Source organism: Astatotilapia calliptera, chromosome 18, assembly GCF_964374335.1.
Source record: "Astatotilapia calliptera chromosome 18, fAstCal68.1, whole genome shotgun sequence".
In the NCBI taxonomy this organism is placed as follows: Eukaryota; Metazoa; Chordata; class Actinopteri; order Cichliformes; family Cichlidae; genus Astatotilapia; species Astatotilapia calliptera.
This window is the reverse complement of record NC_137439.1, coordinates 25,172,430-25,200,097: the sequence shown is the minus strand read 5'-3', so window position 1 is coordinate 25,200,097 and position 27,668 is coordinate 25,172,430. Positions and strand designations below refer to the sequence as shown.

The 27,668-nt window shown below is 40.5% G+C and overlaps 3 protein-coding genes across 8 annotated transcripts; all 3 read right to left on the bottom strand.

Moving 5' to 3' along the window:
- Positions 1–134: 134 nt before the first annotated feature.
- On the bottom strand, positions 135–11,432 carry agfg1b (ArfGAP with FG repeats 1b). 4 transcript variants are annotated; one of them, XM_026149725.2, is made up of 12 exons: positions 11,041–11,432; positions 8,083–8,176; positions 7,702–7,817; positions 6,907–7,045; positions 6,593–6,746; positions 6,289–6,399; positions 3,294–3,438; positions 2,941–3,020; positions 2,744–2,836; positions 2,383–2,541; positions 1,741–1,835; positions 135–1,621 (listed from the first exon to the last, which is right to left on the bottom strand). In XM_026149725.2, the coding sequence occupies exons 1-12, from the start codon at positions 11,415–11,417 to the stop codon at positions 1,562–1,564; spliced, it is 1,623 nt and encodes a 540-aa protein (XP_026005510.1). In that variant the 5' UTR covers positions 11,418–11,432; the 3' UTR covers positions 135–1,561. The 4 variants fall into 4 exon arrangements, with proteins under 4 accessions (XP_026005510.1, XP_026005511.1, XP_026005513.1 ...); XM_026149726.2 differs by having other exon boundaries at positions 6,289–6,396; positions 11,041–11,425; XM_026149728.2 differs by lacking the exon at positions 2,383–2,541 and having other exon boundaries at positions 11,041–11,428.
- A 136-nt stretch (positions 11,433–11,568) lies between these two features.
- LOC113010627 (putative flap endonuclease 1 homolog) lies at positions 11,569–17,193 on the bottom strand. 2 transcript variants are annotated; one of them, XM_026149798.2, is made up of 11 exons: positions 16,887–17,193; positions 16,092–16,158; positions 15,171–15,273; positions 14,925–14,979; positions 14,753–14,814; positions 14,519–14,655; positions 13,210–13,270; positions 12,953–13,039; positions 12,720–12,865; positions 12,445–12,589; positions 11,569–12,335 (listed from the first exon to the last, which is right to left on the bottom strand). In XM_026149798.2, exons 1-11 carry the CDS (start codon positions 16,966–16,968, stop codon positions 12,279–12,281), a joined length of 1,002 nt encoding a protein of 333 aa, XP_026005583.2. In that variant the 5' UTR covers positions 16,969–17,193; the 3' UTR covers positions 11,569–12,278. The 2 variants fall into 2 exon arrangements, with proteins under 2 accessions (XP_026005583.2, XP_026005582.2); XM_026149797.2 differs by having other exon boundaries at positions 12,953–13,084; positions 16,887–17,185.
- Positions 17,194–17,228: 35 nt separating this feature from the next.
- LOC113010637 (mitochondrial fission factor homolog A-like) lies at positions 17,229–27,383 on the bottom strand. 2 transcript variants are annotated; one of them, XM_080292817.1, is made up of 7 exons: positions 27,243–27,383; positions 26,429–26,611; positions 26,160–26,338; positions 23,582–23,673; positions 23,276–23,446; positions 19,068–19,143; positions 17,229–18,625 (listed from the first exon to the last, which is right to left on the bottom strand). In XM_080292817.1, the coding sequence occupies exons 2-7, from the start codon at positions 26,598–26,600 to the stop codon at positions 18,494–18,496; spliced, it is 822 nt and encodes a 273-aa protein (XP_080148943.1). In that variant the 5' UTR covers positions 26,601–26,611; positions 27,243–27,383; the 3' UTR covers positions 17,229–18,493. The 2 variants fall into 2 exon arrangements, with proteins under 2 accessions (XP_080148943.1, XP_026005595.1); XM_026149810.2 differs by having other exon boundaries at positions 26,429–26,649; positions 27,243–27,381.
- Positions 27,384–27,668: the final 285 nt, after the last annotated feature.

Genomic DNA, 27,668 nt, shown 5'->3' with positions numbered 1-27,668 from the left:
CAAAAAAACTAAAACTAAAACTAAAAACTGGACTTTATTACACTCTACAAACAAGAAATTAGTAAATCATCAAAGGTTTCAGAGACTTATTAAAACAGTCCTACATGTTTTAGTATCAAATAAATAAGACACAATTTCTAGTTAAAAATCTTTTTAATTTATTTATACATATATTTATATATGTACACATATACTTACCTAGTCTTGTAAAAACAAGAAACACATTGTCAAATTCATTGTTAGTCATAAGCAGTACAACTGAGACCCTCCAGAGTCGCAGTAATGATCCAGTAATGTAGTAGTCCCTGATTTAATGTTCTTTTCTTTTGCCTCATTCCAAAGCAAACTTGGTCACTTATATCCTTATTAATCTCCTTATTCTGTCCTTCTCTCCAAAAGCTTTTCAAAAAACAAGGCAAAGAAGAGGACAGATACTGAGGGAGTGCGCTGAATAGCTTACAGGGTTGTTTTTTTTTACTTTATATATTGTATATGTTTGCCTAGGCAGGCTCTGGTAAACCTGTCAATAGGACAAGTCATCTATGTTCATGTGAACAACTCTGTTTTGTTTTTTGAGGTAACCATTCTGGATCACACCCACACGCCAAAGCTTTCATTAACAGTCTTTCTTTTTCTCTTTACAATATTCCTAAGATATAATATCTGAAGCATCTCCTCTGACATATTCCACCTGCGGTAGTGAGGTTGCGAGAGTATACTAAATATTTTATCAATTAGGTAAAGTAACAGAAACAAGAAGTACTTAATTAAAGGCCTTTTGTGCTCTAGCAGACATGCCTGTCTTTTTATCCTTTCAGCTGTAAACATCTTGAGTTGTCTGCCGGCCCAATTAACTAAAGACTTGCACTTAGTTTCAAACTAAAATTTAGGCCATACTTTTGACTAATAGTGTAGGATCACTGCTGTGCCCCATTAACCTGTGTGAGATGTTACTTTAAATTAAAAAGACGCTGCTGCTCTGGGTATACAGGCAACATTTGTTTCTTACGGACTGCACTCTGGATCTGCATGTTAAAAGGAAACACCTTAGTGCCAGTATAGTAGCAGTAAGCTAGAATAAAGAGATATCCCTTTTGAAAAAGAAGCACCTGCATCAAGTACAGATCATGGACTTAAATGGAACCCTGTTAATAGTCTTAAAATGTATACCCTTACCTTACCCTACATAGATAGTGTGTAGTGGGGTTTTTTTTTGTTTTTTTCCACAAGGTGTCTGTATACTCACCTTTGTTAATTCAGTCCTTGTTATACATATACATGTACTTAATTGTGATTACAAATGGTGATATGCACAGAGCGTACAGTTATAAACAAAAAAATAAAATCATATAATGTATATAATCAAACAGTACATTTGCCCTCATAACAGTCCCTTAGTCTTCAATAAAGTCCTTTGCAGTCCTTCATAGTGTTGTAAACTTTTTTTATAAAGAAAAAAAAATGTAAGTCTTTTTTAGAAATGTACTGCCACTTGTGACTGAACGGGTGCCTTGAATATGTGCTGCATGCTGCCCTCTGGTGGAGAGGACCAGGAGCTGTGCTACAGGAAAGGGTTGGTGGATGAACCCCCTGAAGGGAATGGCCCGGCTGGTGCTCCTGCCTGAAATATGAGAGAGTCCAAAAACATTGCTGATTTGAGAAAATTGAGTCTTTCAGAAAAACCAATCAGGCCATTTTTAATTAGTGTGACAGCTTTTTGAGAACGCAATACATGCTCACCACAAATGGGTTATTGGACATGCCAGGGACAGCTATGGGCTGCCCAAATGGTGTGATCGAGGGCTTGTTCTGACCGTAGACTGGGTATCCAGGGCCTGGGGGAATACAAAAGGTAAAGGGGTTTAAATGTGTTTGGGACTGCTCTGTCCAGCACTCTGCAGAGCCAGTATTTTCCTTTTATTTTATTACAACAGTTATATCATCATGCCATAAAGATAAGAACATAAAGACAAAAAGACAACCACTTTACAATGACTTAATGACAAGAGTCAAACCTTTAAAAATTCTACGGGAGTCTAAAAAAATTTAATTGCAAAGAAAGCCGCGGCCTGGCATGCTGAATTGCATTCAGGTGTAAACAGAGCCTTATGACTTTTATTTATTGTCATCATTCTGGACTACAGCAGACCTTAAAGCTTTGTACACTAAATGCAATCTTTTATCACTGTGCAGTAGCTGCCACTGCTAGGCTGCATTTTAATTTGAGGCAGCAAGGCTTCAACTTAATTCTTAATGCAGAGAGCTGTTATGTAAATAAGAACAAAAAAAGAAAAGCATGCAAAAAAAACCCCTTTAAATTAATGGCCGCCACTGCACAGACGCTTAGGGTAAGAGGACGGAGGGATGTGGAAGACCACTAACCATTAGACTGAGGGTGATAGGCCCCTGGCTGAGAGTAAGGGATGGGGGCCTGACCAGGGAATTGCTGCTGGAAGTTTCCGCTGAAACTGGTGGGGAGGCAGTAGGAAGACGCATTCCCAAAGCCTGCAGGCATGCTCATAGAGCCAGTACCAAACGAGGCTACGAGACACACACAGCATGTGTGCACGGTCAGTGTACACGCATACCCACAACACACACACACAAGGAGTAAATTCTAGATACTTTGGCAAATCACAAAGCTAATAGGCAATGTAACTGAGTTACATCAAAGTAACACAAATGTCTAAGTAAAACAGAAACATTTATAGTGAAGTACGTTAAACTCTAAGTGCGTACACACCTGCAGCTGGAGCTCTGCCATTGGTCTGGAAAGGGTTGGTGGCCATTTCTGGAGGAATGGCTCCAGCAACGAAAGGATTTGTGGATGGGACGGCTAGATGGAAAACAGCCATAAAATGAGTGTTTAAGCTAAATGAACAAGAGGTAAATGTTTTTTATTTCTGTATGCATCATTGTAGTAGTGAGCACCATGAGCACCTCCAAAGCCAGGTTGCATACTGGGTAACACAGGCGGGTTTTGAGCTGGCGATGAACCCAGTGCTGGTCCAAATATGTTCCTGTAAAAAACATGATGCCACTGAATGTTTAATAAAGGATACGAAAGGCATTACCAGCCTTTTTAACATACACTTGTGCATCCGCATCAAGTGTTCATCACACTGATAAATACACTTATCAAATTAATGTATACTCTTCTAATACTTTTCAGAGTGTTTTCAGCTTAGCAGAGAGGCCACATGAACAAATTCACTGTTCCTGGTAAATCTCACTGTGTGTGTGTGTGTGTGTGTGTGTGTGTGTGTGTGTGTGTGTGTGTGTCACTTTCTCACCCTTGCACATTGCTGCTTGTGGAGGCAGAGAAGCTGAGCTCGTTGTCTAACTCAGCCAGAGCAGCATAGCGGTCCTCTCTTTGGCTCCCTGTCTGACACTGGGCAGTGGCAGCACTAGACACTGACGGAATTGGCACTCCTCCCCCTTTCAACAAATATTAACATCAATAAAAGAACTAATCAAACATCAAGTGCCACATGCATAAACACACACACCCAAATAATTAAAAGGATCAAGAGCAATTCTCTCGCTAGGAACCTCCCTTCGCTGTCCTTAAGGGATGTCTTTTTCAAATGAGCACAAATTAAAAAGACGTGCATGCGTATTCACAACACTTGTCAAATGGCCTTACGTGGACAATAGGGCTGTGCGATATGACGAAATATATCGGATGACGAAACGACACTATCGTTTGTTTCGTGGTGTTGCAAAATACACGGTTTAGAGCAATATTTGTGAAGATGAGGTAGAACCAGGTAGCTCCAAACAGAAGGACCAGTCAAAAAAAATCGAGGATCTTATTCCTAAACGAGGGGCTACCTTGGTTTGGTTATGAAAAGTCTGACACTGACCAGAAAACCGTACTATGCAAATTATGCCGCAAACTGGTCCCCACCACAGACTCAAACACGACAAATGTCTTCTACCACCTAGGGATGGCCGATATGACCCAAAATTCATATCTCAATATTTTTTAGCTGGATGGCGATATACGATATATATCTCGATATATTTTTTTAAGCCATAAGGTAAGAACAGAAAGAGAGTTCTTAGTCAAAGCTGTGACTGACAGCCTGGAGTTTGAAATCCACTTCGTAACCGTGTCTCTTAACAGGTGCCATTTATGGTCCTTACACACACAATATGGTAATATTACGTTGAAGCACAGTACGTATCACTCCGCGAGGCTCCGGACTACGGTAGCCGTAATGCTCCGACAATCCATCAAGCGGTGCAGTTCCGTAGCTTACCAAAGTCAAACTAAAACATTTTTGACAGATTGCTGAGCGCCGTGTTCAACATAAAATCGGTTCGCGGTCAGTACGCACAACCAGAATTCATACATAAGGCGCACTGTTGATTTTTGAGAAAATGAAAGGATTTTAGGCCGTCATGTCGTTAGCACGGTTAGCTCGTTAACACGTTAACACATTGACGCCGTCCAGCCCCACGCACGGGGCGATCCGCGGTAACTCGTTAACAGAGATTTGCCGTGTCCATCTTGTCGTTGCCTGCAGGTGAAGCGATGGGGGAGGGGGAGTTGTGTTCAGTGAAGGAGAGGCGAGGCCCAATAACGTTGCATAGAGACAAAAGTGGACGAAAGCGAGGCAAACTTGCGGCTCCACAAGTATAATTATAACGTAACATATATATACTATATCGATATAAACGATATTGTCACATCTTATATCTCGTATGAAAATATATCGATATTTTTTAAAAACTCGATATATCGCCCAGTCCTACTACCACCTATGCAAGAATCACATGAAAGAGTATGGACAGAGTTTACGGATGAGAAGCAAAAAAAGAGCTGTCATGTGCTCAAAATAAACCTTAGATTCAAACGTTAGAACAGCCTTTTCCCCACAGCACACTGTGCGATATGACCAAAATCTCATATCCCGATATAAAACATCTATGTCCGATAACGATATAAATCACTAAAATTTAACATTTTCTGTAAATTCTGTGAATCTCGGGTAGCTGAAGTCTTTCTAGCTGGGCGTCGTGTATCTGGAGTCGAGTGTTTTACCGATGCATGAAACTACACATTTTCAGACATAGGTTGTAACGGCCGCCGTTTTCTTTGCGGCGTGCTGCAGGTTAAAGCCTGTTCTAACGTTTGAGTCTAAGGTTTATTTTTTAGCACCTGACGGCTCTTTTTTGCTTCTCATCGGTAAATGTGCGTCCGTTACAACTTAAATCTAAAAATATATAGTTTCATGCATCAGTCAAAACACTCGACTCCAGGTACGCCACGCTCAGCTGAAAACACTTCACACAAGTCAAGTTGCCCGAGATTCAGAGAATTTACAGAAAAAGCACTATTTTGTGATATATATCATTATCGGGATGAGAAATGTCTCATATTGGGATATGAGACTTTGGTCCTAGTGGACAATAAGGGACATCGTTTTAAGTCTGGGGGGAAAACGGGCTATATTCTTGTCTAATAACATGTCATCTTGAATAAAAACTGAGGTTGTTTCTGGGACACCTCGCATTATACCAACCTGAACACTAAGATGTTAGAAGCTCGTCAACAACAGTTCTGTCTCTTCTGTGAGGTTAAACAACACAAGCTCTCCACAAACTGTTTAGTTTTTTCTGCCCCTCAGCTGTGATGTTGCCAGTTTTTCTGGCTGGAACGCTCACATGGAGCAGACAGACGGTATTTTACATACCCGCCCGTCTGTTTACATTCTCTGAATCCTGCCAGCCTGCAGCCTGGTTCCCGATGATATCACACACTTGGTGAAGTGTGTCCAGCAAGCACGACACGAGAAAGGGTTAAGGAAAGGTAGGATTTTATGAGTTTGTAACTCCCTAAGCTGAAACGATGGCCATGGTAGGAGAGAAAAATATTGTGCAGTCTGAGCCCAGCGTTATACTTTACACACTGGCAATGGTCTGCTAGCGTCCACACGTTGTGCACTATTGTCAGCAAAGGATGGATGCAAGCTCTGTGCAGATGTCATGTACCCTCCAGTTTAGGCTGACCGTTACACTATAGGGCACTGCCTGTGCACGCATCCTCTAAATGGCCTCCAAGCAGACCAGAAAGCAGTACAATAAATACAACTGCTCATCCGAGATAACCATAGCAACAGTAACAAAGACCAACAAAAACCTCGAGCATCCAGAGTGCATTCCTGCATACAGCAGGCTGGCCCAGAGGACACAGCAGGTGAGAGATGAATAAAGAAAAACTGTAGTAAGGGTGCATACATGTGGATAAGATGGAGGGGAAAATGGCAGGGAGGGTGGTACCTGATGAAAAGGACTTTGAGGGAGGTGATGTGCTCTGATGGGATGGAATTGCAGTGTTTCCAAATGCGTCAAAGTTGGCAAAGTTGGTATTTGAATTACCCTGAGGTGCTGCTGCCATACACAAGGGAAAATTAACAACAGACAATGAATGTGGGAATAAAAACAATGGCAGGAGAAAAATGTAAGGGACAATGACAAAACGCAGTGTTCGCATATCTGTATATACTAGTTGGATGTCAATTTAAAAAAACAACAACAACGACAATAACAGTACATGTTATGAGAATCATGAAAGACATCTTACCTGACTGGTTTGGAAAATGTGCAAAGTTGGCAAAGTTGGTAGGGGTGGCAGTTTGAGTGGGTGGAGCAGCAAAAATGTCACCCAGGTCTGAGAGCAAGTCAAATTTCTTCTCCTGAGCAGCGCTCTGAGCTTGGGAACGAGCTAGCCCCGGAGACTGGGTGGTGCAGTCAGGAAAAAATTGTAAAAAAAAAAATTAAAAAAAAAAAAAAATCACACACACAAAAAAAACAAGACTTTTCTTCAGCTGAAAATTGAATGAGAAAGGAAAAGAGTGGCCGATGGGTTGAAAGAAGCTCTGTGTGCATTCGTCTCACCTGGCGCAGAGGGGTCTTATTGAGCTGCAGGGTTTTGAGGGGTTGGACTTCTGGTGTGCTGCCAGTGCTGCTTGCTGAGGAGCCGGACACAGAAGCCTGAACATTTGCTACTACCCTTGCCTGGTCAGGAGGAACATACCTAAAAATCCAGGGAAGAGCACCAGCACGAAACAAAAGCCATGTTTAGTCCCAGCACACACAGCTTTGATAACATGATGGTCATACTGAAGAGCTATTGGAACATATCATTTTAGGTCTCAAACGAAGCATATGGTCTGATGATTTTCACATATATGGTTTCTGTTACCTTAATTTACTTAGTTATCGTGCTGGATAAATGGTAGGGTTGATGACCCTTGTGACACTAAGTTGGATAAGTGTTTGAGACAAAGGCAGAAGGACAGTATTTCAAAAGAAGATAAAATTGACCCCGCGCTTTGTACATGAGTATTTGAGAGTTGTGCTTGAAATCCAAAAATTCTGCAGAAGAAGCAGCAAAATGATACAGAAAAAGAAAGCCTTAGACAATGAAGAATGTGCTGCCAAACTCAAACATATGGTTAACCAAGTCCACAGCAACAAAATGGTTTTTGGCAAAGGTAAAGCTCAGCAATCATTTTCTTTGCTGACAGTAACAAGCAAGGACTGAACAAGAACTTTGTGAATTCTTAGCACTCTAAAGTATTTACTACCCAATGTTTGCACACAGTTAAAAAAAAGATATATATAAAAGTGAAATAAAGTATGCAAATATCACTGCTCAAACCTGATAAAACAAATAAAAGGTTATGTTACCATCTCTTCTTTTCATATTTTTCCTGGAGGAACTCTTTTACTTTCTGCGGTTCTCTGAAATCTGGAACGACTGATGTTCTGTCGTCATAGAGGCCCAACCAGATGTGTTTACAGACCTACAGGGGGGCACAGGAATGAAGGGAGTGGGAGGCAAGGAGAGGATAGTGGTGGGGGTGGTGGCACAGCCATGAACGAGGTGAGGGAGAGTAAAGGGAAAAGGGGGGAAGGGGTGGAGAGAAATGTGAGTATATAAAAAAGAGAAAGGAATGCCAATAACTTGAATAAAGAAGGCTACTGCTAAATTAGGACATGATTATCAAAATAATGCTCGACAGTGTAAATGACAGTGCTGAGCGCTTTGCTGTAAAGTGTGCGCGATACCTCGTTGCTGTGTTTCTGTAGGAACTCGATTTCCTGCTGTGTGAATGTGGTCATAGAGATGGACTTCACTCTGTGTGGGGGATTCAGTCCTCGCCTGTGGGTGGAGGAGGTATATGTTGTTAGCTAAAGAACAAAAGAAGCAGGATGCCAACCAGTGCTGTTCGTTTACAAAGAAAAAGCAAACAGAAACACAAACCACAGATGCCTCATTACATCTTCTTGTCAGAGTGAACGCACCCTTGAGTACTTTATAGCCATTTTCACACATGCACAACAGCAGCCCTGAGCTTTTCATATCATTAATAGATGCAGAACACACGTCCCGTGGAGCCAGACATTAAAGGCCTTTTAACCTGCCAAGCACATCAGACAGACGTTTCTAAAATACAGAACAACAACAAAAAAAGTATGTTTGCACTTAGTATAGTTTTAGGTTCAAATATTAGGATTGTAATTGTAAATTCGCTGATATCCTAAACATTACTGACATAGTTTAATTACACGTGACATATATTTATTAGGGATTTCTAGCAGACGCAATAATATCAACCTATCAACAAATAATCTGTGTGTAGTCGGCACGTTCTCACTCTCTGAAATCACTCCAGCTTCCCCCCCACAGTCAGAAGTGATGCAGGAGTTTGTTAATCAGCAATGTTAAACCGTCCATAGGTGTGAATGTGAGTGTGAATGGTTGCTTCTCTCTCTGTATTAGCTCTGTTGCAGACTGGTGACTTGTCTAGGTTGCACCACACCTTTCGCCCCATGACAGCTGGAACTGGCTCCAGCCCACCCTGCCAGCCTGATTTGTATAAAGGAAAGAATATGGATGGATGGATGAAAAATTAACTGATGGATGGATAATCTGTAAACCCAAACTTACTTTTGGTTTAATGTTTTGAAACAAGAAAGTCCCTGTCCATATTTACCATGGACACATGGAAAAAAAAAAGTTCAAACAAATCTCGATCAGCTGATCTGAATCAAGTGCAAAAATCAGTGCAAAATAACTGTGTAGTAACACTAGTGAGTATTCAGGGATTGCGACACATAAATCCAAATGTAAGTTTGTACAAACTGGTTTGTGAACTTTAGCATAAAGAGTAAACATGACCAAAAAAATGTTGTGATTTATTGATTGATTGTGTAGGACAAAGATCACACATTTAAATGCTAAGAGAGAATATATGCACACACACACACACACAATATCAACATAAAAGGAGTAAAACAAGGCTACATTAAAAAAAATACATCCAAATCTGCCTCAAGTAGAACGTCCTCAAACCCAAACTATTGCTGAAGAAAAACAAAATTCATTTAAAACAAACTGAATTCACGTCAACAAAGAGACACTGTCATTGGAAACCAGGATTGATGTAAAAATTGATGTAAACTGCAACTTGACAGACCTTCAACACTTTGTCTAAACATGGGGAAAAGTACAGTAGTTAGTATTTGGTCTGCACATACCAAATCATTGTATAGACCTGTCCACATAGAACAAAGCTCATTTTGAGAAACTGATTATTCATCTAATTATTTCCAGTTGCCAGAAAAAAAAATGTGAATACCAAGATTTCTTACAGCGACTCCTCATAAATTGTGTTCTTCTGAGTCACAATCATCTACACTCACAATCTGACTAAACTATTAACTCACGAACACATATTTACTCAACACAATGATTCATCACTTGAAGTGCAGACTGTACAAAAAAATTACATGACAAACTCTATAACGAGCAGCAACAACTTCCAACGAACATTTCCTGTAGCTGCTTAACCCGAACCCTAACACAACTACCATATGGCAAAAGGTGGGAGTACACCCTATACAAGTCCCCAGTCTTTTGATATCACTTTTTAGTTGGTGTGCTAATACTTTAACATATTTAAAATCCCATTCGCATTTTGTTTGTTTGTTTGCTTGTTTTTTCCATTTTGGGATGCATATGATGTCAGAGAAACCAGATATACGGTAATATGGTCAGGACAATGTGTGAGTATAGAAGCCCCACCCACCTGCTGTCCAAACCTTCTGTTTGTGAGGAGCTGCCAATTAAAAGAAAATTAGCTTTAAACTTGTTTTAGACAGACTTGTTATAAACTGAAGCCTGGCATAAGACAGACAAGCTTTATGCTGAACTGTCAATCATGCAGAGCTACTCTAATAGAATTTAATAATTGAATACAGGGCTAAAAACTATCATGTCCAATTTAAAGGGTAAGCAGTGGCTGGCAACACCTTGTCTTAAGTAATTACCATGCTGTATACTGATAGCAGGATACGCAGAAATGTTTCCTCAGTATCAGCAACTTAATGGGTGTGGGGGGACAGCATATTGCGCTGATCCGGTTTATTGCCTGAATTGCGATTTCACAATGATTTGACATTATGAGGAAGATGTGGTTCAGTCGCAGTTGCAGGCGACCCACTGGCCCAGCTGCTCTTCAGTTACTTTCCAACTTCAGAGACTCACCCTGCTTCTGCTTATCTGGATGTGTGTGTGTTCTTGCGACAAGCCTTCTCAGAGGTCCAGCTAAAGTTCAACTAGAGGAGGTTTCCCCCCCATGACGTGCCGTTTTTGAACCCGGTGGTCAAATATTTGACTGTCAGCCAAAGTTACGAACCCAGCGTTAGGCGTGCTACCCTAGACACACACACACACACACAATCAAGCCACTGACACAGCCCCCTCACTCACCCTGTGTGTTTTGTAATAGCACATGTTATCACACTAAAGCAGCGATGTAAACAATCTAATCTGCTAACACCGCCCATCCCAGCCCGACAGCTCCGGGCTGAACCGAAGGTAACGTCTGCGTTACCTGTCCTCACTTTAACACTAGCTAACTAGCTAACGGTACCGCCAAGTCAGCGCCGGTGTCCCCACCGCCGTCCAACCGTGGGACACTAAAGAATAAATACAACACTTTGGCCCAAAAGGACACTCACAAGATCCCGGAGCAGGTGGTACAGACGAAGGAGCCCACTGTCATGTTGACATAGGTCGGGCCGCGTTGGTCGCAGTCGAAGCATTTCCTATTCGCGGGCAGGCTAGTCATTTCCCGGAGCATCTTCAGATGAGTCTCCTCCTGCTTACGCTTCGCACTCGTCGCCATGACCGAAAAACTAAAACGGCTTGTTTTACCTAGGGATGGGGGGAGTTTGGTCAAGGGACGCGGGGCAGGACGGGTGTCTTCAGGACAAACTTGCCGCGTACTACGGCGGTAACTGTGGTCTGAGAGACACCTTGCTGTGAGAGGTCTACGGACCGACTGGCACACTTCTTCTCCTACACGCGAAAAAAGTGAGCCCCAGCAGCTCCTCATCCACCGGCGCCATCTGTTGGTTTGGAATGACGCCTCGTATTGTGGTTTAAAATTAACACTTGCCTTTGGAAGTGCTTCAGAAAATAATGTGCTATGAAAACACAGCACTTTTACAGTGTCCATCCGCTCATAAGCACATCGCGCAACAAAACACAGTCAAAGATTGCTTTAATTTAAAAAGGCAAACTGAAACTGATATAAAAATACAAAACAAAGAGCATGAACATAAATTCTACACATTTTTCCATTTATTCAAACACTTCAGTGTCTCTTTTAGACATGATACCACTTGTACATGTTTTAATATTCAAGTCTTTGGTCCCTGCCTTGGCACACTTTACACAACAGGTGCTCATTGAATATCTAGAGATGAGACATCCGCTGTCTCCAGTTTTGGCCTCCCTGACAGTGATCACACTGTTCCCTTTCATAGCCATCCACCTCCTGCTCTGCTTTTCTTGGTGGCTTTGCAGGAAACTGCTGGACACACTGAAGAACTACCCAGTGATTTCCATTGTTGTGGATCATACTGTTCACATGAGATCACTTTACTGTACTGTCAGAGGAGCTGTCTTGTGTGATGCCTATTTTGAGTTCTTCTTAAAAAGTAAAAGGCACTTTGATAAGATAAATCCTGTAAAAAAAGATTTTTTTCCTATAAAAATATTTACATTTGTAAAAATATTACCGTAACCCAAGATCAAATGAACAGAATAACATTTCTCTTATGGTGCATATTCAAGATTGGGACGACAGATAAGCCGCATGTTGAAATGGTCCATAATTTTTTGAGATGTCCAGACAGAGATGAACTGAGAGATGAACACTCCCATCCTTGTGGCGTAGACAACTGGCACATGCTTATTTTGACTTTGGTCTCTTTCTGTTGCTGGTTGGGGAGCTTGCATTGTCCACAGGCTAGAGGTAAAGTAAGAAAAGCTAATTTTATTCAAGTTATTTTTACCATTTTATTCCTAAAAACGCACACATTTTGATTTATATTTGCAACACTGTTTTCTGAGCTCACCTGCACTCGCTTTCTGGTAACCCTAAAGAAGTCCTTAATGCAAGTCTGCTTCCCACCACCCTCTGCCTTTTCCTTTTCCCTCTCCTCCCGTTTATTTTCCCGCATCATACGGAACTTCACCATTCGATTACGGATCCTCTCCTCCCTAAAATCAAACAAAGATGACTTTCAATTTTCATATGTATAGTTTCATTCATTCTATATATACATACACATACATATATATACACACACACTATAAGAAGAACAATAGAAAAGCTCAATAAAAAACGTACTTAATTCGTTTGGTGTGACAGAGGAACTCAACCAAGGCCTCCTCATTTGGCTCGGTCCAGATGAGCTCGGGAGCTGAGCTTTGTGGTCCATCCAAGAAAATCTTCCTTGCTTCTCTGTATTTCCACATATTTGGAACAGGATGGGTCTAAAGGCCAGATATCACTGGCTTGTTAGACGTCACATGTTCTTTTGTAAGAGAGGTAAAGCCAAAGCTACGAAGACCATCTGATACCTTTCTGTTGATATGCAAAACCACATCCTCTATGGTACGGTGCTTCTGGATCAGGGTCAGAGCTCTCTTAGGACCCAAACCGGGTATCTTTTTACAGTAGTCGCAGCCGAGCAAAATACACAAGTCAACAAACTGGCAGACAAATACAAAATAAGAGAATAAGACAGCTAAAGTGCATTTCTATAGCAGTATGTCCAATACAGATATATTATAATAAATTACATACTTTCAGAGAAATCTAAATGTTTCAATCTTACCTCCTTATGACCAATTTGGAGTTTTTCTAATAGTTTAGGTAAGGAGTATTCAATGACTTCACTGTAAAAAAAAAAAAAAAAAAAAGAGCGTAAATAAAACATTAAGTTCAACTAGATCAACTAGTTCACAACTAGATGTCACAATCTAAAACCAAAACAAAGACGAGCAGAAATAATACATTAAGAATAAGTAACCAAACAAAAGACATGAAAATGAATGTTTCATATGCAATGATAACGTCTCTTATATTTTTTACCCCTATATTTTTAAACATTTTAGCGAAATACACAACTATTCCATACATGTAACATATATAGATTTTTAAAAAATAATAATATTTGCTTTTATCAAACATGCCATTTGTTCTCAGTTGATACTGTATCTCTCTGAGTACAGTTTAAAAGTAGATTATTTTGTGCTTTGTATGTTATCAGCAAAGTGAGTGATCAACGATATCAGAAAACCTTAAGACGTGTAGTAGTTCATCCATTTATAAAGCTTTCAGCTTTCTTGTGTAGCAAATTCAGTGGATTAATGTTTGTTATCTCCGCCAAGGTCATGTTTTTGGTAGCATTTGCGTGCGCGATATTCTGTCTGTAAAAACGATAACTCGAAATGTCTTGAATGAATAAAACTATGTAGGGGTGTAGAGTGGAGTCATTTCAACAATCCATTATCCACTGGCTACTCCTACATAATGTTTTATGTATCTACACCAGCTGTTTTTAACCAGTCTTTTGCTGCAGCAGTGCTAATTTTTCTAAAAGATTTTGCTAGCATGAAGTTTCAACATTATATATTTACCCATTTTGAAATTAATATCATACTTATAAGAATTCCAAATGTTTTCTTTCTATTTTTATTTATATTTTACACCACATCTCAACTTGGCTTAGAAACTGAGTGTAAACTACCTGCTAATGAGCTGCGAGCAGCCCTTTTCTGTCTGACAGTCCACTGCTGTCTGCAAGAAAAAGTAAGGAGCAGATTTCCTTTTCTTTTCTTGTGAGACTTGTGGCTGTGGTTTAAAATAGTTCACCACCTGCTGCCAGAAAGTACAGTCATTATGGAGCTCCGTCTCATCTACTATAAATACAGAAAATTAGTGCAAGTGAGCAGGTTATTACAATAACTTGAGATTCTAATCATTTGACATAATAATTTACGTAAAAACACGTATGAGAGCCTCATAAAGCTTTGGATCTGATCATGAACACTAAATTAATGCAACAACCATTGCAAACCTTTGAAATATTTCTTATTTTTAAATATAAACAAATTTAGTAAAGTGAGCTGCACAGTTTCTACCTGTCCTTCTTTGCATTCAGCTGACGAATAAGAATATTGGCTCCAAACGGCAGCGTGTCCATGTCCTCTGAGGCCACAGCGTGCACAGTTCCCTCTCTCACCAGCTGAGCGCACAGTGCCTCAGCGTCCCCTGGAGCCTGAGAGACAAAAGTGACATGCATGAAGAGAAATCTGCAGAGGAGGAAGAAGAGATGAAATATTGCACAAACATTTTCATTACTTAGCAGGTCGTACCTGGATAACAGGTACACCAAGATACTTCAGGAGCTGAAGACATTCTTTAGTCTGTAATGACGCTGCAGTGAGCACAGAGGAAAAACACATCAAAATAATATTCCCAGTAGATCACCCCTGTTCTACAACCACTGAAAACTCAAGTCTTTGTGCATTTTCTGCACAGACCTACCTGTGCCCGTCCAGTTTGAGTAATTCCTACCTGCTGTCTGGGCTCGCTTCTCAAGCTGCAGAAACAACAATTTTCAATCAGTCACAGCCGTCTGTATCTCTGTTATCTGGCAGTGATCAAATTTACCTACACGTTGAAAATATTTACTGTAGACTAGTCTCTCTGACCTAAAGTGTTCTTAAACATGCCAGGAAATGTTTAGTATCATGTTAAGTCAAAAACTATACATGCAGGTTTGTGTCTTACAACAGCCTTCTTTTCTCCAGGAGGCTTTCCATCAAACACAAAGACCGGTTTTATGCCATGTTCCAGGAAAGTGAGTGTGCGAAAGAAGAGACCTGTGAGGGGGCTGAAGAAGAGAAATCAAGAGCATTTCACAAATATACACAGACAAATAAGAATAGAAAGACTTTTTCCTGCACAGCTACCTCGAGGGTTTATAGAGAATGGTCTGAAAAAGAGAAAATATCCAAAAAGCAGTAGCTCTCTGGGTGAAAGCGCCTTATTTATGCCAGAGGCCAGAGAAGGATGGCCAGACTGCTTCCCATAGGAAAGCAACATTAACTCAAATAATCATTTGTTAAAACCAAGGTATGCAGAAGAACATATCTGAGCATGACACGCTGAACCTTAAAGAAGATAGGCAGAAGATCACACAAGGTGCCGCTCCTGTCAGCAAGCCTCTGAGGAATGTTTCTAGCCCCTTCTTTAATCTATGCAACAAAGAATTAAGGTTTTTCTGAAGATAAACATGGGTTCAACCCAATACTGGCAAGGTGTACCTAACAATGTGACCAGTGAGTGTATTTTACTGGTGTCAGTGAGGTCTTGTTTACACTAATTGGCTGTATAGTTGCAGGATGTGGTGATTTTTGTAAGCCCTTTCTAATATTTTTAATCTCATGCACTGATAACACAGTGCAACCTTTAAAAGAACAAATTAAGTGAAATGAATGAAAGAAAAAAAAATTAAAATCTTTAGAAATGTTATTGCAGGATTATTTTAATTCAAATGTCTACTATTCTACAAGTGTTTGTATTTTTCTAGGCACCCAGTGTACCAGGTTTGATATAAGGAATTAATACACCATGATAAACAGTAAAGAGATAGAAAAAATAACGTTTACTTCAGTTTAACAGAACAGAACAGCATCACATCATGCTTACCTCAGTGTAGGCATTGCTGCACGGAACTGATTTACAACAATAAAGGTATCGAGTGCGATTACTTTTCCTGTGGAGTATAGTAATACAACAGCAGCGTGAATACACAACAGTTTAAATTTGCCCTTAGACATTAATTACTTTTCAGTAACATCCACTCAAATTACACTTGATTAAATTCACCTAAACGCACTTGAAATGATCTACACTATTAAGCCAAGTCAAATACTGTACTCCGTTTACTTGTCAGGAATTTGTGCAGCGCTGATTTGTACTGTATAAATTGCTTGTAGGATTAGCTTTGCCTATTCTTTTATGGCTTTTCTCAGCAGTAAACAGAGCTGGACCATGGACAACTTCATATACAGTTCAGATAACATTTGATTCCTTGTGTCATGGTGCTCAAAGTGTGAGGCGAATAGTATTAATAACACAGTTGTCACGCAATGCTGTGTGTGTTTTCGGCACTAATAAAGTTACATTGAATTAAAATAAATACTAAGATACAGATGTTTTGATTGGACTGTCGAGTTAGCTGATTAACATAAGAGAAATAGTGCGGACGCGGGTAAGTTATTAATTACTACCTCGGAAAGCCTGATTATTATAGCAGTAGCTTTTAATTCGTGGTACGTGGACTGGTAATACTTAAAAAAAACGTTTCTTTAATGTCAGGTGCTATAATTACAGCTAGCCATGCTAGTAGCTAGGGGGAGAGTGCTAACATTAGCGGCTAGCAGCTGACCTCCTTAACAGAGTCAGACCTGCTGCTGAAACCATCACCGATCGTGTCTGTACCTGTGTAGTCACTGATATCCTTATACGATATGGCATCAGGAGCATCTGAGCGTATTAAATCAGCCAGTTTAGTGATCCCCATTGTGCCGTCACCACCGACAGTTTCCTCTTCGTGTTCCAGGAAAAAAGGCGAAAGAGTGATTTAAAGTGAGTTAAGTCGAGTTTCCCAGATAATTAGAGCAGGATCCCTTGGATAGTAGATTGTCGATAAAGTTTTAATTGAAGACGTCTCTCAAGTTATGCCTTTCAAGTTAAAAACACATCATCATCATCTTCTTCCTGGTGCTGCATGCCTGCCACCTAATGGAGAGTGTTGGAGTCAGCGCTGAACACACACACGGCTGAAACTGACATCCATCTTTTATTACAGCAAACATATTTACAAACATCAAGTGTATTCTTATATTACAAAATAATTTAAAGTTTTAACTCCAACATCCAGCTTTAAGTGAGACATGTAGGTACAGACTTCAAAGAAAAACTAACAGCAACTCTTTGCTGACACCTCAGTAGTATATGTGATAAATAAACCTGCGTTAAATACATATTTATATTACTATCAAAATAAAATGGGTTTTTTTTGTTTTTTTAATAATTTCAACCAGATCGACCTCTTCTCATTGGACGATCACACACACACTGGCTCTTTGTATCACACTAAATTATGTATAAAATGTCATATTCCATGTTTTAATATTGCAGGTGACTTAGTGGGAACAAAGATGAGTTAACAGCATGGAAAAACAGCACTTCACAGTACCCTACCCTTGTTACTTTGGTTAGCAAATAATCAAGATGACAACCCCTAGACAAAAACGTTAAAATAAATAACATTAAAGACAGATTAGACAGGCTATTCAAATGCTGTAATGTACACAAGAAGTTTTTCCAGTAACGAAGGGTCAGCGTTATGGCATCTTTAGAGTCAATCGGTTCAGTTTGACACTTCTGGAAGAATGGTAGTTTATGACCTGCTTTCAACAGAAAAGTCAGGTTCAGTTTTGCAACTATGGTTCCCAAAACATTTGTCACTTATCTAATAATTTGTTCAGGTTAAAAGATTTCATTTACACAACTGTAACACCAGTTCATTATGTGCAATGGATTTGTCAAGTTTAGAGGTGCAAACAGTAATATTTGCATAAACTATTTATCAGTAGGAGCTGACAGTTGTTTGTGTAATTTGTACCGTATTTCATTTACGGCTGATCCAAACCAACCAAAAATATAGGTTTGACAGTGGAGTAAACTTCACAAATAGGACACATGCTGGAGATAGCATTACCTTAACTGGAGTGGTTGTTGTTGCTGCTAAATCGTTCAGCTGCATTGTCATTGTGCTTTAGCTTTCCAGTCATTCGGCAGTTTATAAAAAAATCATTTACTTCTAATTTTAGTGCTGCGAGACACTAGGCCCACGATTACTGTGAAATTCTGTCACATCGACTTGACAAACAGAAAACAATGTTTTTCTGCCTCATGTTTTACCTCATGACTGCCGAGGCTGACCTGTTTAGGATAAACCTCCATACAGAATTTGCTATAAATCAGTGATCACGTCTTTAACAGGGAACTGCTTTGGTTTCCAGTGTTTTGGGAGACTCCATCTAGCGACGGAACCAGATCCAGGTGTTAATGAGCCAGAAAGCTACGGTGGCAGAATACAGGATCACCTCTCGCTTTGAGCGTTCTTTGTTTTCTTCCTCCAACAGCTGCAGACGCCGATTCAACTTCACAATCTGAAAAAAAACATTTTTTTTAAAAAAACATTTTAAAAAAGGCAAAACACTCCCTGTACTGGGCCTAACTAAGATTTACTGAAACACGCGCAGAGAAATCTCCACATTTGGCTGTGTTTCATTGCAGTGCACAGAGAAATATAGCCACTAACAATTAAACAATACTCCCACTCTCAAATAAAATCTCTGTATACCTTTTTACTTCTTCAGTTAGTATTTGTGTTCCTTATTTTTGTTTATTTAGAGTCGAGGGTCTAATAACTGTAACTGAACACTTGCTGCGTGCAGCTCTGTCGGCATCCTTCAAAAGGAGCCATATCTATACATTATATCAGAGTTTACCGTAAACCTGAAAGTAAGATAAATACATTGGGACAATACATAAATTATGCATCACCTGCCTCTTTTCATTCATGCAGAAAGCAAGCATATGAGACATTACCTGTCGTCTCAGTGAGGAGGCATCCACTAAGCCGGACTCATCAGGGTTTAAATCCAGGGCCAGATCCAGGTGTGTCCTGTGGAGATGAACACATCTTCATTCAGGCCCTTAATGAGGGATTCGATGATTTTGTGACCAGTATTCAACTTGATGCCTACTCACTATATACCCGCAGATCACATTCACCTATGACTGCTGGCCTCAGCCATAGGTGAATGTGCTCAGCTTCATATGTTAATCTGATTGAATTTGTGCTTAAAACAGTGTGGTAAAGGGCTCACAGACTTTGAAACAATGACACACAACAACAACAAACAGCTATGATCAAATTGTTCTTTTAAAAGTTGGTTCATCCCTGGTAATAACATTTATATTTGACTTCTTTCTCAGCTCAGAAACTGAACACATTACAAAGATGTTCTTGTATTACAGTGGAGCACTGTAACAAAAAATAATTTCCCCCAGGGATCAATAAAGTATTCTGATTCTGATTCTGATTATTAAAACTTTAACCCCAATTCCAAAAGGCTGGGACGCTGTGTAAAATATAAAGCAAAGTGCAATGATTTGCAAATCCCAGAAAACCATTTTTTATTCACAACAGAACATAGAAAACATGTCAAATGTTCCAACAAACTCATTTAAAAAAAAAAAAACTGGCTCAGTTTGTGTTCGACGGCAGCAACACATCCTAATAAAGTTGAGACAGCGTCAACAAAAGGCTGGAAATGTAAGTGGTACTAAACAGAAACCGTTGGAGGAACTACTCATTATCGTTTTAAAAAAACTGACATTCTGACAAAAATCTCCAATCAAGTCAAACAGCTGAAAATCAATACAGAATTTCAGGCAGCTCTGCATTAAAAACAGACATGTCATGGGAATCACAGCTTGGGCTCAGGAACACTTAAAATCACTGTGTGTAATTCACCATTACATTCACAAAAGTAACTTAAGGCAGAAGTGGAAACCTGTGATCAGGTGAAAAACTTGAAATTCCACTTGGAAAACAAGGATGCCACCTCCACTGGACTAAAGAGGAGAGGGACCAACTGGCTTATCATCAACTTTCAGTTTACAAGCCTGCATCTCTGATGGTATGGAGTTGCATCAGTGCCTATGGAACTGGCAGCTTGCACATGTGGAAAGGCACAGTTACAGCTAAAAGGTATATACAGGTATTTGGGCAACATATGCTCCCATCCAGATAATATCTTTTTCAGAGAATGCTTGTTTACTTCAGCAAGACGATGCTAAACCAGTGTTGAACTGACTGGAAACATTTGGAGCATCATGAAATGAAAAATGTGACACAGGAGACCCAGGACTGCTGAGCAACTAGAATCCTCTATCAGACAAGAATGGGACAACTTTCCTCTCCCAAAAGTGCAGTAACTGCTGTCCTCAATCACCAGAAATTTACATGCTGTTATTAAGAGAAGAGGGATGCTACACAGTGATAAACATGACCCTGTCTCAACCGTTTGGTTTTTTTAACGTGTTGCTGCCATCAAATTCAAAATGAACTAATTGTGGCGGAGGTGTGGTTCCCCCTGGCTCAGCTGCAGGGAAGGCATGGTGCAGTGAGCTCAAGGGGCAGTACCAGAGAGGTTGGAGGGACAGGTAAAGGTTATTAATCTAATGAGGTCTTCCCTTCTTTATAGTGATGTCGAAGACCAGAAGGAGAGACGCGTGTGTGAGGTCAGGTGAAAAGCTGACCGTGCTGAGACACTGGTGCCACACTTAAACACTAGGGGTGCAACGATACTCGTATCGATATTGAACCGTTCGATACAGTGCTTTCGGTTCGGTACGCATATGTATCGAACAATACAAAATTTTTAATTTATTTTATCAACTTTCCTTCTGACGATGCTGTCTGTGTTGAGCGCTCAGTGGATCTGCGCTCGACAGTGCAGCCTAGGCGGAGTAGTCGAACGCACATTCACTGAGCGCAGGAAAATATATGTCAATGCTTTTGCATTCTTTCGGAAATGTAGCTGGGTAATTATGTCATTGGCATCGGTGAGCCACTGTCAATATGTGACATATTGAAATCGCGTTTGAATTTGCGCTTGTTTTTTGCTTTCACTTTGCAATCGCACGAACTGTGTTAGAGAGCAACAGCACTGATTGCGAGACAGAAGTTAAGATCTCCTTGCAACATGGCAAAAAAATGGCAACCTCTCCCACCCTCATTCAGATCTGGCGTTTGGAATTATTTTGGTTTTCATGTGACGTATGACCCTGAAGGTAAGCGAGTCATGGACTAAAGTAAAACAGTATGTTGGATGTGCCACGCAATGCTCAATTACATGGGTGGGAACTAGTGTGTTAGCGCAGTTAGCTCGTTAACGTGTTGGCCGTCCAGCCCCATGCACGGAGCGATCCGCGGTAGCTCGTTAACGGAGATTTGCCGTGTTGTGGCATTAACGTCATTTCAACGAGATTTACGCTGACAGCACTAGTGGGAACACAACGAATATGACTGCACATTTACTCCGACATCATCCTAGTGCAAAGACAAGTGAAAGCAGACAAAAACAACAAGCATGCATGCTACAAATTTACCCGAGTCATTTAGACAGCGTTAGCACTTGATTCTCCTTATGGGGACCTGATATGTTTAATATGCTGCTGAGAATATAGCCCAGAAGAAGCGTATAGTATAGCTTTTATTTTGGAAAGAGCCATTTCTCTGTAATAAACTCTCTTTTCCAAAGATGAGTGATTCCTCAATCAGATATAGGGCTCGCAAAATCGCTAGCCCGACGTCCCGGAGCTAGCGATTTTTCCAGTCGGGCTACCAAAATCTATCTCTGCCCTGCCCGTCGGGCTATTGTAGGAAGGAAAATATATGTCAATGCTTTTGCATTCTTTCAGAAATGTAGCTGGGTAATTATGTCATTGGCATCGGTGAGCCACTGTCAATATGTGACATATTGAAATCGCGTTTGAATTTGCGCTTGTTTTTTGCTTTCACTTTGCAATCGCACGAACTGTGTTAGAGAGCAACAGCACTGATTGGTGAGTGATGATAATTTGCGCACCAATTCCTCTGACATCGTCTTATTAATCGTTAGCTTACTAGCAAACATGACAAGTGAAATCTCCAGCAGCTTAAACATGTGAGAGGTTGATCGCGCAGAGAATCGCTGAGCTTATGTGAGTGCGTGTGTAAAAGCAGCAGGATATATATTTTAGTTCTGCTGAGCCAAATAAGACAGGTCAGGGTGAAGAAGTGACAGCCAAAGAAAAGCTTACCAAATCAGACTATAAGGCAAAAAGAAAGTGCAGCTTTATGGTTTCATGGACAAAAGAATTTCTGTGGCTGCAATATGACAAGCTATATAACCAGGGCTGCACATAAGTGGTCCGCAGGTGCGCATTCGCTGTCAAAATAAAAAACACGCACAAGATAAGAAGTTAACATTATATAATTATACAATATTATACTTTAATGTATAATATTGTAAAGGAAACAAAACAGGAAACAAAACATCAATCAAAAAATTGCTCTCTTTTTTATTTGGGCTACTTAAATTTATTTTGGGCTACCAAAAACTGAAGAGTCCCTGCCTGAAGGGCTACCAGGGATTTTGAAATTTTGCGAGCCCTGAGATATATTTATTTTATTACTTTTTTGTTTCAGCAACATTAAATTTAAAAACTGTACTTTTGAGTTAAAATATATATTTATAATTTTAATAAATAACAAATTAAAAAGGCATGAACATTTTTTTTGTATCGAAAAAATATCGAACCGTGACACCAAAGTATCGAACCGAACCGAGCCGTGAATTTTGTGTATCGTTGCACCCCTATTAAACACACATGTTTGAGATTTTCAAGTCATTGCATTCGATTTATTTATTTATTTAGCAGTGACCCAACTTTTTTGGAATTGGGCTCGTATTTGCTATTTGCTGAAGTCACGTTAAGGAAAAATAATTATTATTTCTTTCTTGTGAACTAAAGTCGTCAAACATGTAAGTTACACATTGAACAAAGGGGGATGTACACAAGTCAGGACGCCAGGACTGTGACGTATGAGAGTTTTAAATGTCACTTCTTTTAATAAGAAACTCATGCTCATGACTTTTTCCTGAATTTCCCCACAACAATCATCTGTTTCTTTAACAATCTTTCTTAGTGCAAAGATTTGTAATAAATTCAGCCAAAAAGAAATGAATAAAGAAAAAACATACCTGCGATGGCTGTCATCGAGGACCTCAAGGACCTGCTGGTAAGCACGGCGTGTTGTTGACTGGATGTACGACAGGAGCCCAGCAGCTGTAAACAGGTTGATGTTTGCATCCTCGGGGGAACAGAGGGGAGGACACAAACGGACTGGGGGGGCAGAAGGGGAAGGGGTTACACTGGCAGGGAGATAGGTGGGGAGAAACATTAAAAGAAAGAAGACATTTTTATAAATCAACCAAGAGTGAAAGAAAGCTTTACATTGGAAAGGCAGCGGTGGGGAAGCAGCGTTTCAAACGTGGCTGTGGTCGTACCTTACATCGCCTCTGCTGATCTGACTGCTGTGACGGCCGGATACGTTCTCACTCGCGCTGCGCTCCCTTCGAGGCCGACCATGAAAGCTGGCCTGTTGTTAAATACAAATTTGAAATAACATTAAGCTCAGTTTGCAGCAACGCATGATTGCTGATTGATGAACCACACTTAGTTCAGCCAAACTGACTGGAAAAATAATTTTTGGCCACCTGATTGACGTTTTTCCTACAGAAGAATGTGTGATTATTAATGACTCTTCACCAATTACCAATGCATTATTTTTCTATTGTGTCTTAAGAACCACAAACCATATTCCATGGAGAAATCAAAATGGGAAGAAGTGCAGCATAGCACAAAGACAGTCCTTAAAGCTAAAAAATAAATAAATAATCACGTTCAGTTTTCATTGCGTCTCATAAATCCCACGACTCCAGGCAGTTTTTGTAAAAAAATGTCAGCAACACCTTCAAGACCACCATCAAGGAATATCTAAACTGATATTACTAATAAAGTAGAAATAATGCTGTGGGGGGGGGGGGGAATCTTTCACTTTAGATGTGTAATATATGGTACTGCAACCATGTCCATTTGCATAAACATTTCCCTAAAGTTGGGATTTGCAGGACTATTTGACTAGACAACTACTCTTCGCTATTATCACACGTACTAGTAGTGTAATCTAAATTGTTTTAAATTTTGATTGAAGCCAAATGCAGGTAAATTGCTATGCAGCCACCTGCCATCAGATGGCGCATCGTTGTTGAGAAAGGCCATAAATCTGCTCATCTCGGCCTGATCTCTTTGTTAACACTATTACTGTTTTTTTAAAGGCAAAAGAATGAGATTGCTGATACAAGCAGTGAAAATGTGCCTTCTCCAAAAGGTCAGTGGGCACTTCCTTAGCAATAGAATGAGGAGTTCAGTCATTTGGGAGGGGCTCAGAGTAGAGCCGCTGCTCCTCCACATCAAAAGCATCCAGCTGAGGAGGACGCCTCCTGGGTAAGGTGCTCTGCTGGTCATTTCCTAATGGGAGGAGGCCCTGGGGTAGAACCAGGACCTGCTGTACAGACTATATTTAATCACCTGGCCTGGGAGGGGGGTGGCTGGATTATTTGTTGTTTTGTTATTTTAGATTTTAACTTTTATTAAAATTCATGACAACCACTGTCATGAATTTTTGAACAGCGTGCATCATTCATAATGATCGACAAAATGCACCACATTTTTCTGTTTAACTCATTGGTTTTTCTGCTGTTAATTTGTCACATTTTAATAATACGTGAACTTGCCTTTGTAGTAATGCATTTATATATTATATTTAACATAGGTTTAAGTGTTTTTCCTTCTTCGTAGTCTGGAGTGTAACATGTAACGTTGATAATGCACGATGCGAGGTGCCGTACAATTAAGCAGCATGATTCATAAATCCATCCATCCACCCATTCGCTTCCACTTATCCTTTTCCGGGGGGCGCTGGAGCCTATTCCAGCTGTCATAGGGCGAAAGGCGGGGTACACCCTGGACAGGTCGCCAGTCTGTCGCAGGGCTAACACACAGGGACAGACAACCATTCACACTCACTCTCACATTCACACCTAGTGGCAATTTGGATTATCCAATTAACCTATCCCCACAAGCTGCATGTCTTTGGACGGTGGGAGGAAGCCGGAGTACCCGGAGAGAACCCACGCAAACACGGGGAGAACATGCAAACTCCACACAGAAAGACCCCAGCCTGATGGTGGAATTGAACTCAGGACCACCTTGCTGTGCGGCAACAGTGCTAACCACCGTGCCACCGTGCTGATTCATAAATCAAGAATGGGATTTATGATTTAAAACTCTTTTGTTTAGAGTTTTAGACCTTATACAGTTCTCAAATATAACTTGATATCTGAGTTTTAGACGAGTCAGTTAATCACATTTTTATCCCCTGTTCATTTGACTAAGAAATTAGTTACCAGGACTATCCCTACGCTATAAATAGTGTGCAAACATGTTTATGTGCCGTCTTCCAAAATCCCAATTGCATTAGTCAAATGCTGATTGACTGACAAGTGGGCTGGAACAGGGAAGGGAGCGGCAATGGAGTTCACTAGGAATGGGAGGATTGTGAGGAAAAAAAAAAAATAATAAAAAAAAAATAAAAAATAAAAAAAAAATAAAAAAATCACAGACCAAAAGATAGCGCATGAGAAGTACAGACAGTGGGTGCAGTGAATACTTTACATTGTTTAACACTCAGTACCACTTCAGCTCTTTGTAGATTATAACTTCACTCTTCTCAGCAGCTGACTGACATACCAACAACAGCACAAGCAAAAGTAGCCCGCAGACCGGTTGTACCACATATTTTGTACAGTGCCTCAATCGACAATAGACACTCTCTGCAAGTAGACAAGCCAATAAAGTGCCAGCATAGTCCCAATGCACTAACACGGCTGAACCATAATTTCAGCATAAGGCAAATATAGTATACCACTACATTATGGATCCACTTAAAGTTTTGAATATAATGAGAGAAGAAAATTCAATATTCTGAGAAGGAAGCTGAGATTACTCTGAAAGAAAACGTACCGCTTGGCTGGGATTGCGCTGCGAGTTGACAGTTTGGTCTGTTTCAAGCGAATCCAGAGGCTGCTCGGTAAGGGTGAGGACACGTGGAGGGGCCTTCATGTTCAGGAGGTCCACAGGAGGAATGGACTGAATCAGATCCAAGTCTCTTGGACATGCAAATCGAGGATCCCCTTCATCCCCTACAGAAAAATTGGCCATGAAATTTTTATACAGCATATACATGTTTTAAACATAATACCTCAAACATGACTGCCAACTGTCATCCTCACCTGCAACAACAATCCTCTCAGGAACCTGCATCAGAGCTGTGTGAGTGGGCAAAGGCTGCTGAAGTGGTATGGATCCCGCTTGGCTCTCTGGGGCCACTTTGAGGGTCTCTGGGATTCGCATGCGCTGGCTGATGCCCTCTGTATACTCCAGCTCAAAATGGATGCGATTCATCTCAGCCACCTCTGCAGAGGGGGTATTGAAAGTTGCCCCACTCATCCAGCTGATAACCCACAAAATGGGAAACAAATGAAACGCACAGATACTAACCAAACAGTGTGGGTGTGACTGCAGCTAAGAGTTCAAAAATATAAGCTCAACTTAATGCCCCATTTTAAATAACACATCAAGGCTCATATCTTGCCTGACCTTTTTATTACATGCCAATTTACAATAAAACACATGCTGCAGTTAACCCTGAATTTAGCCAATTAGCTCAGTAGCAAATGGTGCTACCTAAACTTTAAACACGATCATTAGCCCGTGCAAAAAGCATCTGCTCCAGACGGTGTAAGGTAGTGGGTTTAGGTCCAAGCTAATGAGTACACTACGAGAAATAGCATTTCATGTTACGTCGTTACATAACAGCGACATGAGGTGAAGCTGTTGCTGGCACGTCGCTTCAATGTCACTGAGTGAAAATCCACATAAGACGCCATGTCTAGCTTGTATGTTAGCAATCTAGCTTGTCGCTATGCTTGAAAAGCGTTAACAGACGACGCTATCGATTTTAGCTTATTAAACGCTGCGCTGTAAGCCGCTGACTGTCTGCACTGACATGCTGGTTAGCCAGAGGTCTGTCCTGTCAATACTCACCGTTATGGTTTTACCACCTGGGTTTAAACTGACATGCGCCAACACGCTGTTCGGGCTGTCATACAAATAGCATCAGGGGCTCCTCAAAGGACCAACCGAGACGGACTCAGCGAAAGCTCTCAACGCTTCTAGTTAGTGTGGGTGTAGCTGTTAACGCTACCCCGCGTGACCGCCGGGGCGGTTACTATGAAGTGCACCGAGAGCCGCAGGAGTTGGTGAAAACCAATGGACATTTAAAATTGGCAGTTTAACCTGCTTTATTTACGTAAGTTGGTCGTCTCTTATTTATTTTTATTGTCACATAAGTTAATTTGTCTGAACTGCAAAAATAAAATGTATTTCAAATAAAAGTAGCCAACGTCACGGGAAAAAAAGAAAACAGGGTGGTCAGGGTGACCACATCCCAACAAAGTGTGTGGGGTAAAT

Excerpts from the sequence above, each read along its gene's own strand:
- agfg1b (XM_026149725.2), bottom strand. The coding sequence starts at position 11,417 with ATGAGGAGCTGCTGGGGCTCACTTTTTTCGCGTGTAGGAGAAGAAGTG. Across the intron at positions 6,747-6,906 it reads ATAAGACCCCTCTGCGCCAG|TCTCCGGGGCTAGCTCGTTC; the intron begins GTGAGACGAATG and ends TGCACCACCCAG. Across the intron at positions 6,400-6,592 it reads ACATTTTCCAAACCAGTCAG|CAGCACCTCAGGGTAATTCA; the intron begins GTAAGATGTCTT and ends TGTGTATGGCAG.
- LOC113010627 (XM_026149797.2), bottom strand. The coding sequence starts at position 16,968 with ATGGGGATCACTAAACTGGCTGATTTAATACGCTCAGATGCTCCTGAT. Across the intron at positions 15,274-16,091 it reads GCAGCAATGCCTACACTGAG|CCCCCTCACAGGTCTCTTCT; the intron begins GTAAGCATGATG and ends TCTCTTCTTCAG. Across the intron at positions 13,085-13,209 it reads TCCAAATTGGTCATAAGGAG|TTTGTTGACTTGTGTATTTT; the intron begins GTAAGATTGAAA and ends TTTGTCTGCCAG.
- LOC113010637 (XM_026149810.2), bottom strand. The coding sequence starts at position 26,645 with ATGAGTGGGGCAACTTTCAATACCCCCTCTGCAGAGGTGGCTGAGATG. Across the intron at positions 23,674-26,159 it reads AGCGCAATCCCAGCCAAGCG|GCCAGCTTTCATGGTCGGCC; the intron begins GTACGTTTTCTT and ends ATTTAACAACAG. Across the intron at positions 23,447-23,581 it reads ATCAGCAGAGGCGATGTAAG|TGTAACCCCTTCCCCTTCTG; the intron begins GTACGACCACAG and ends TCTCCCTGCCAG.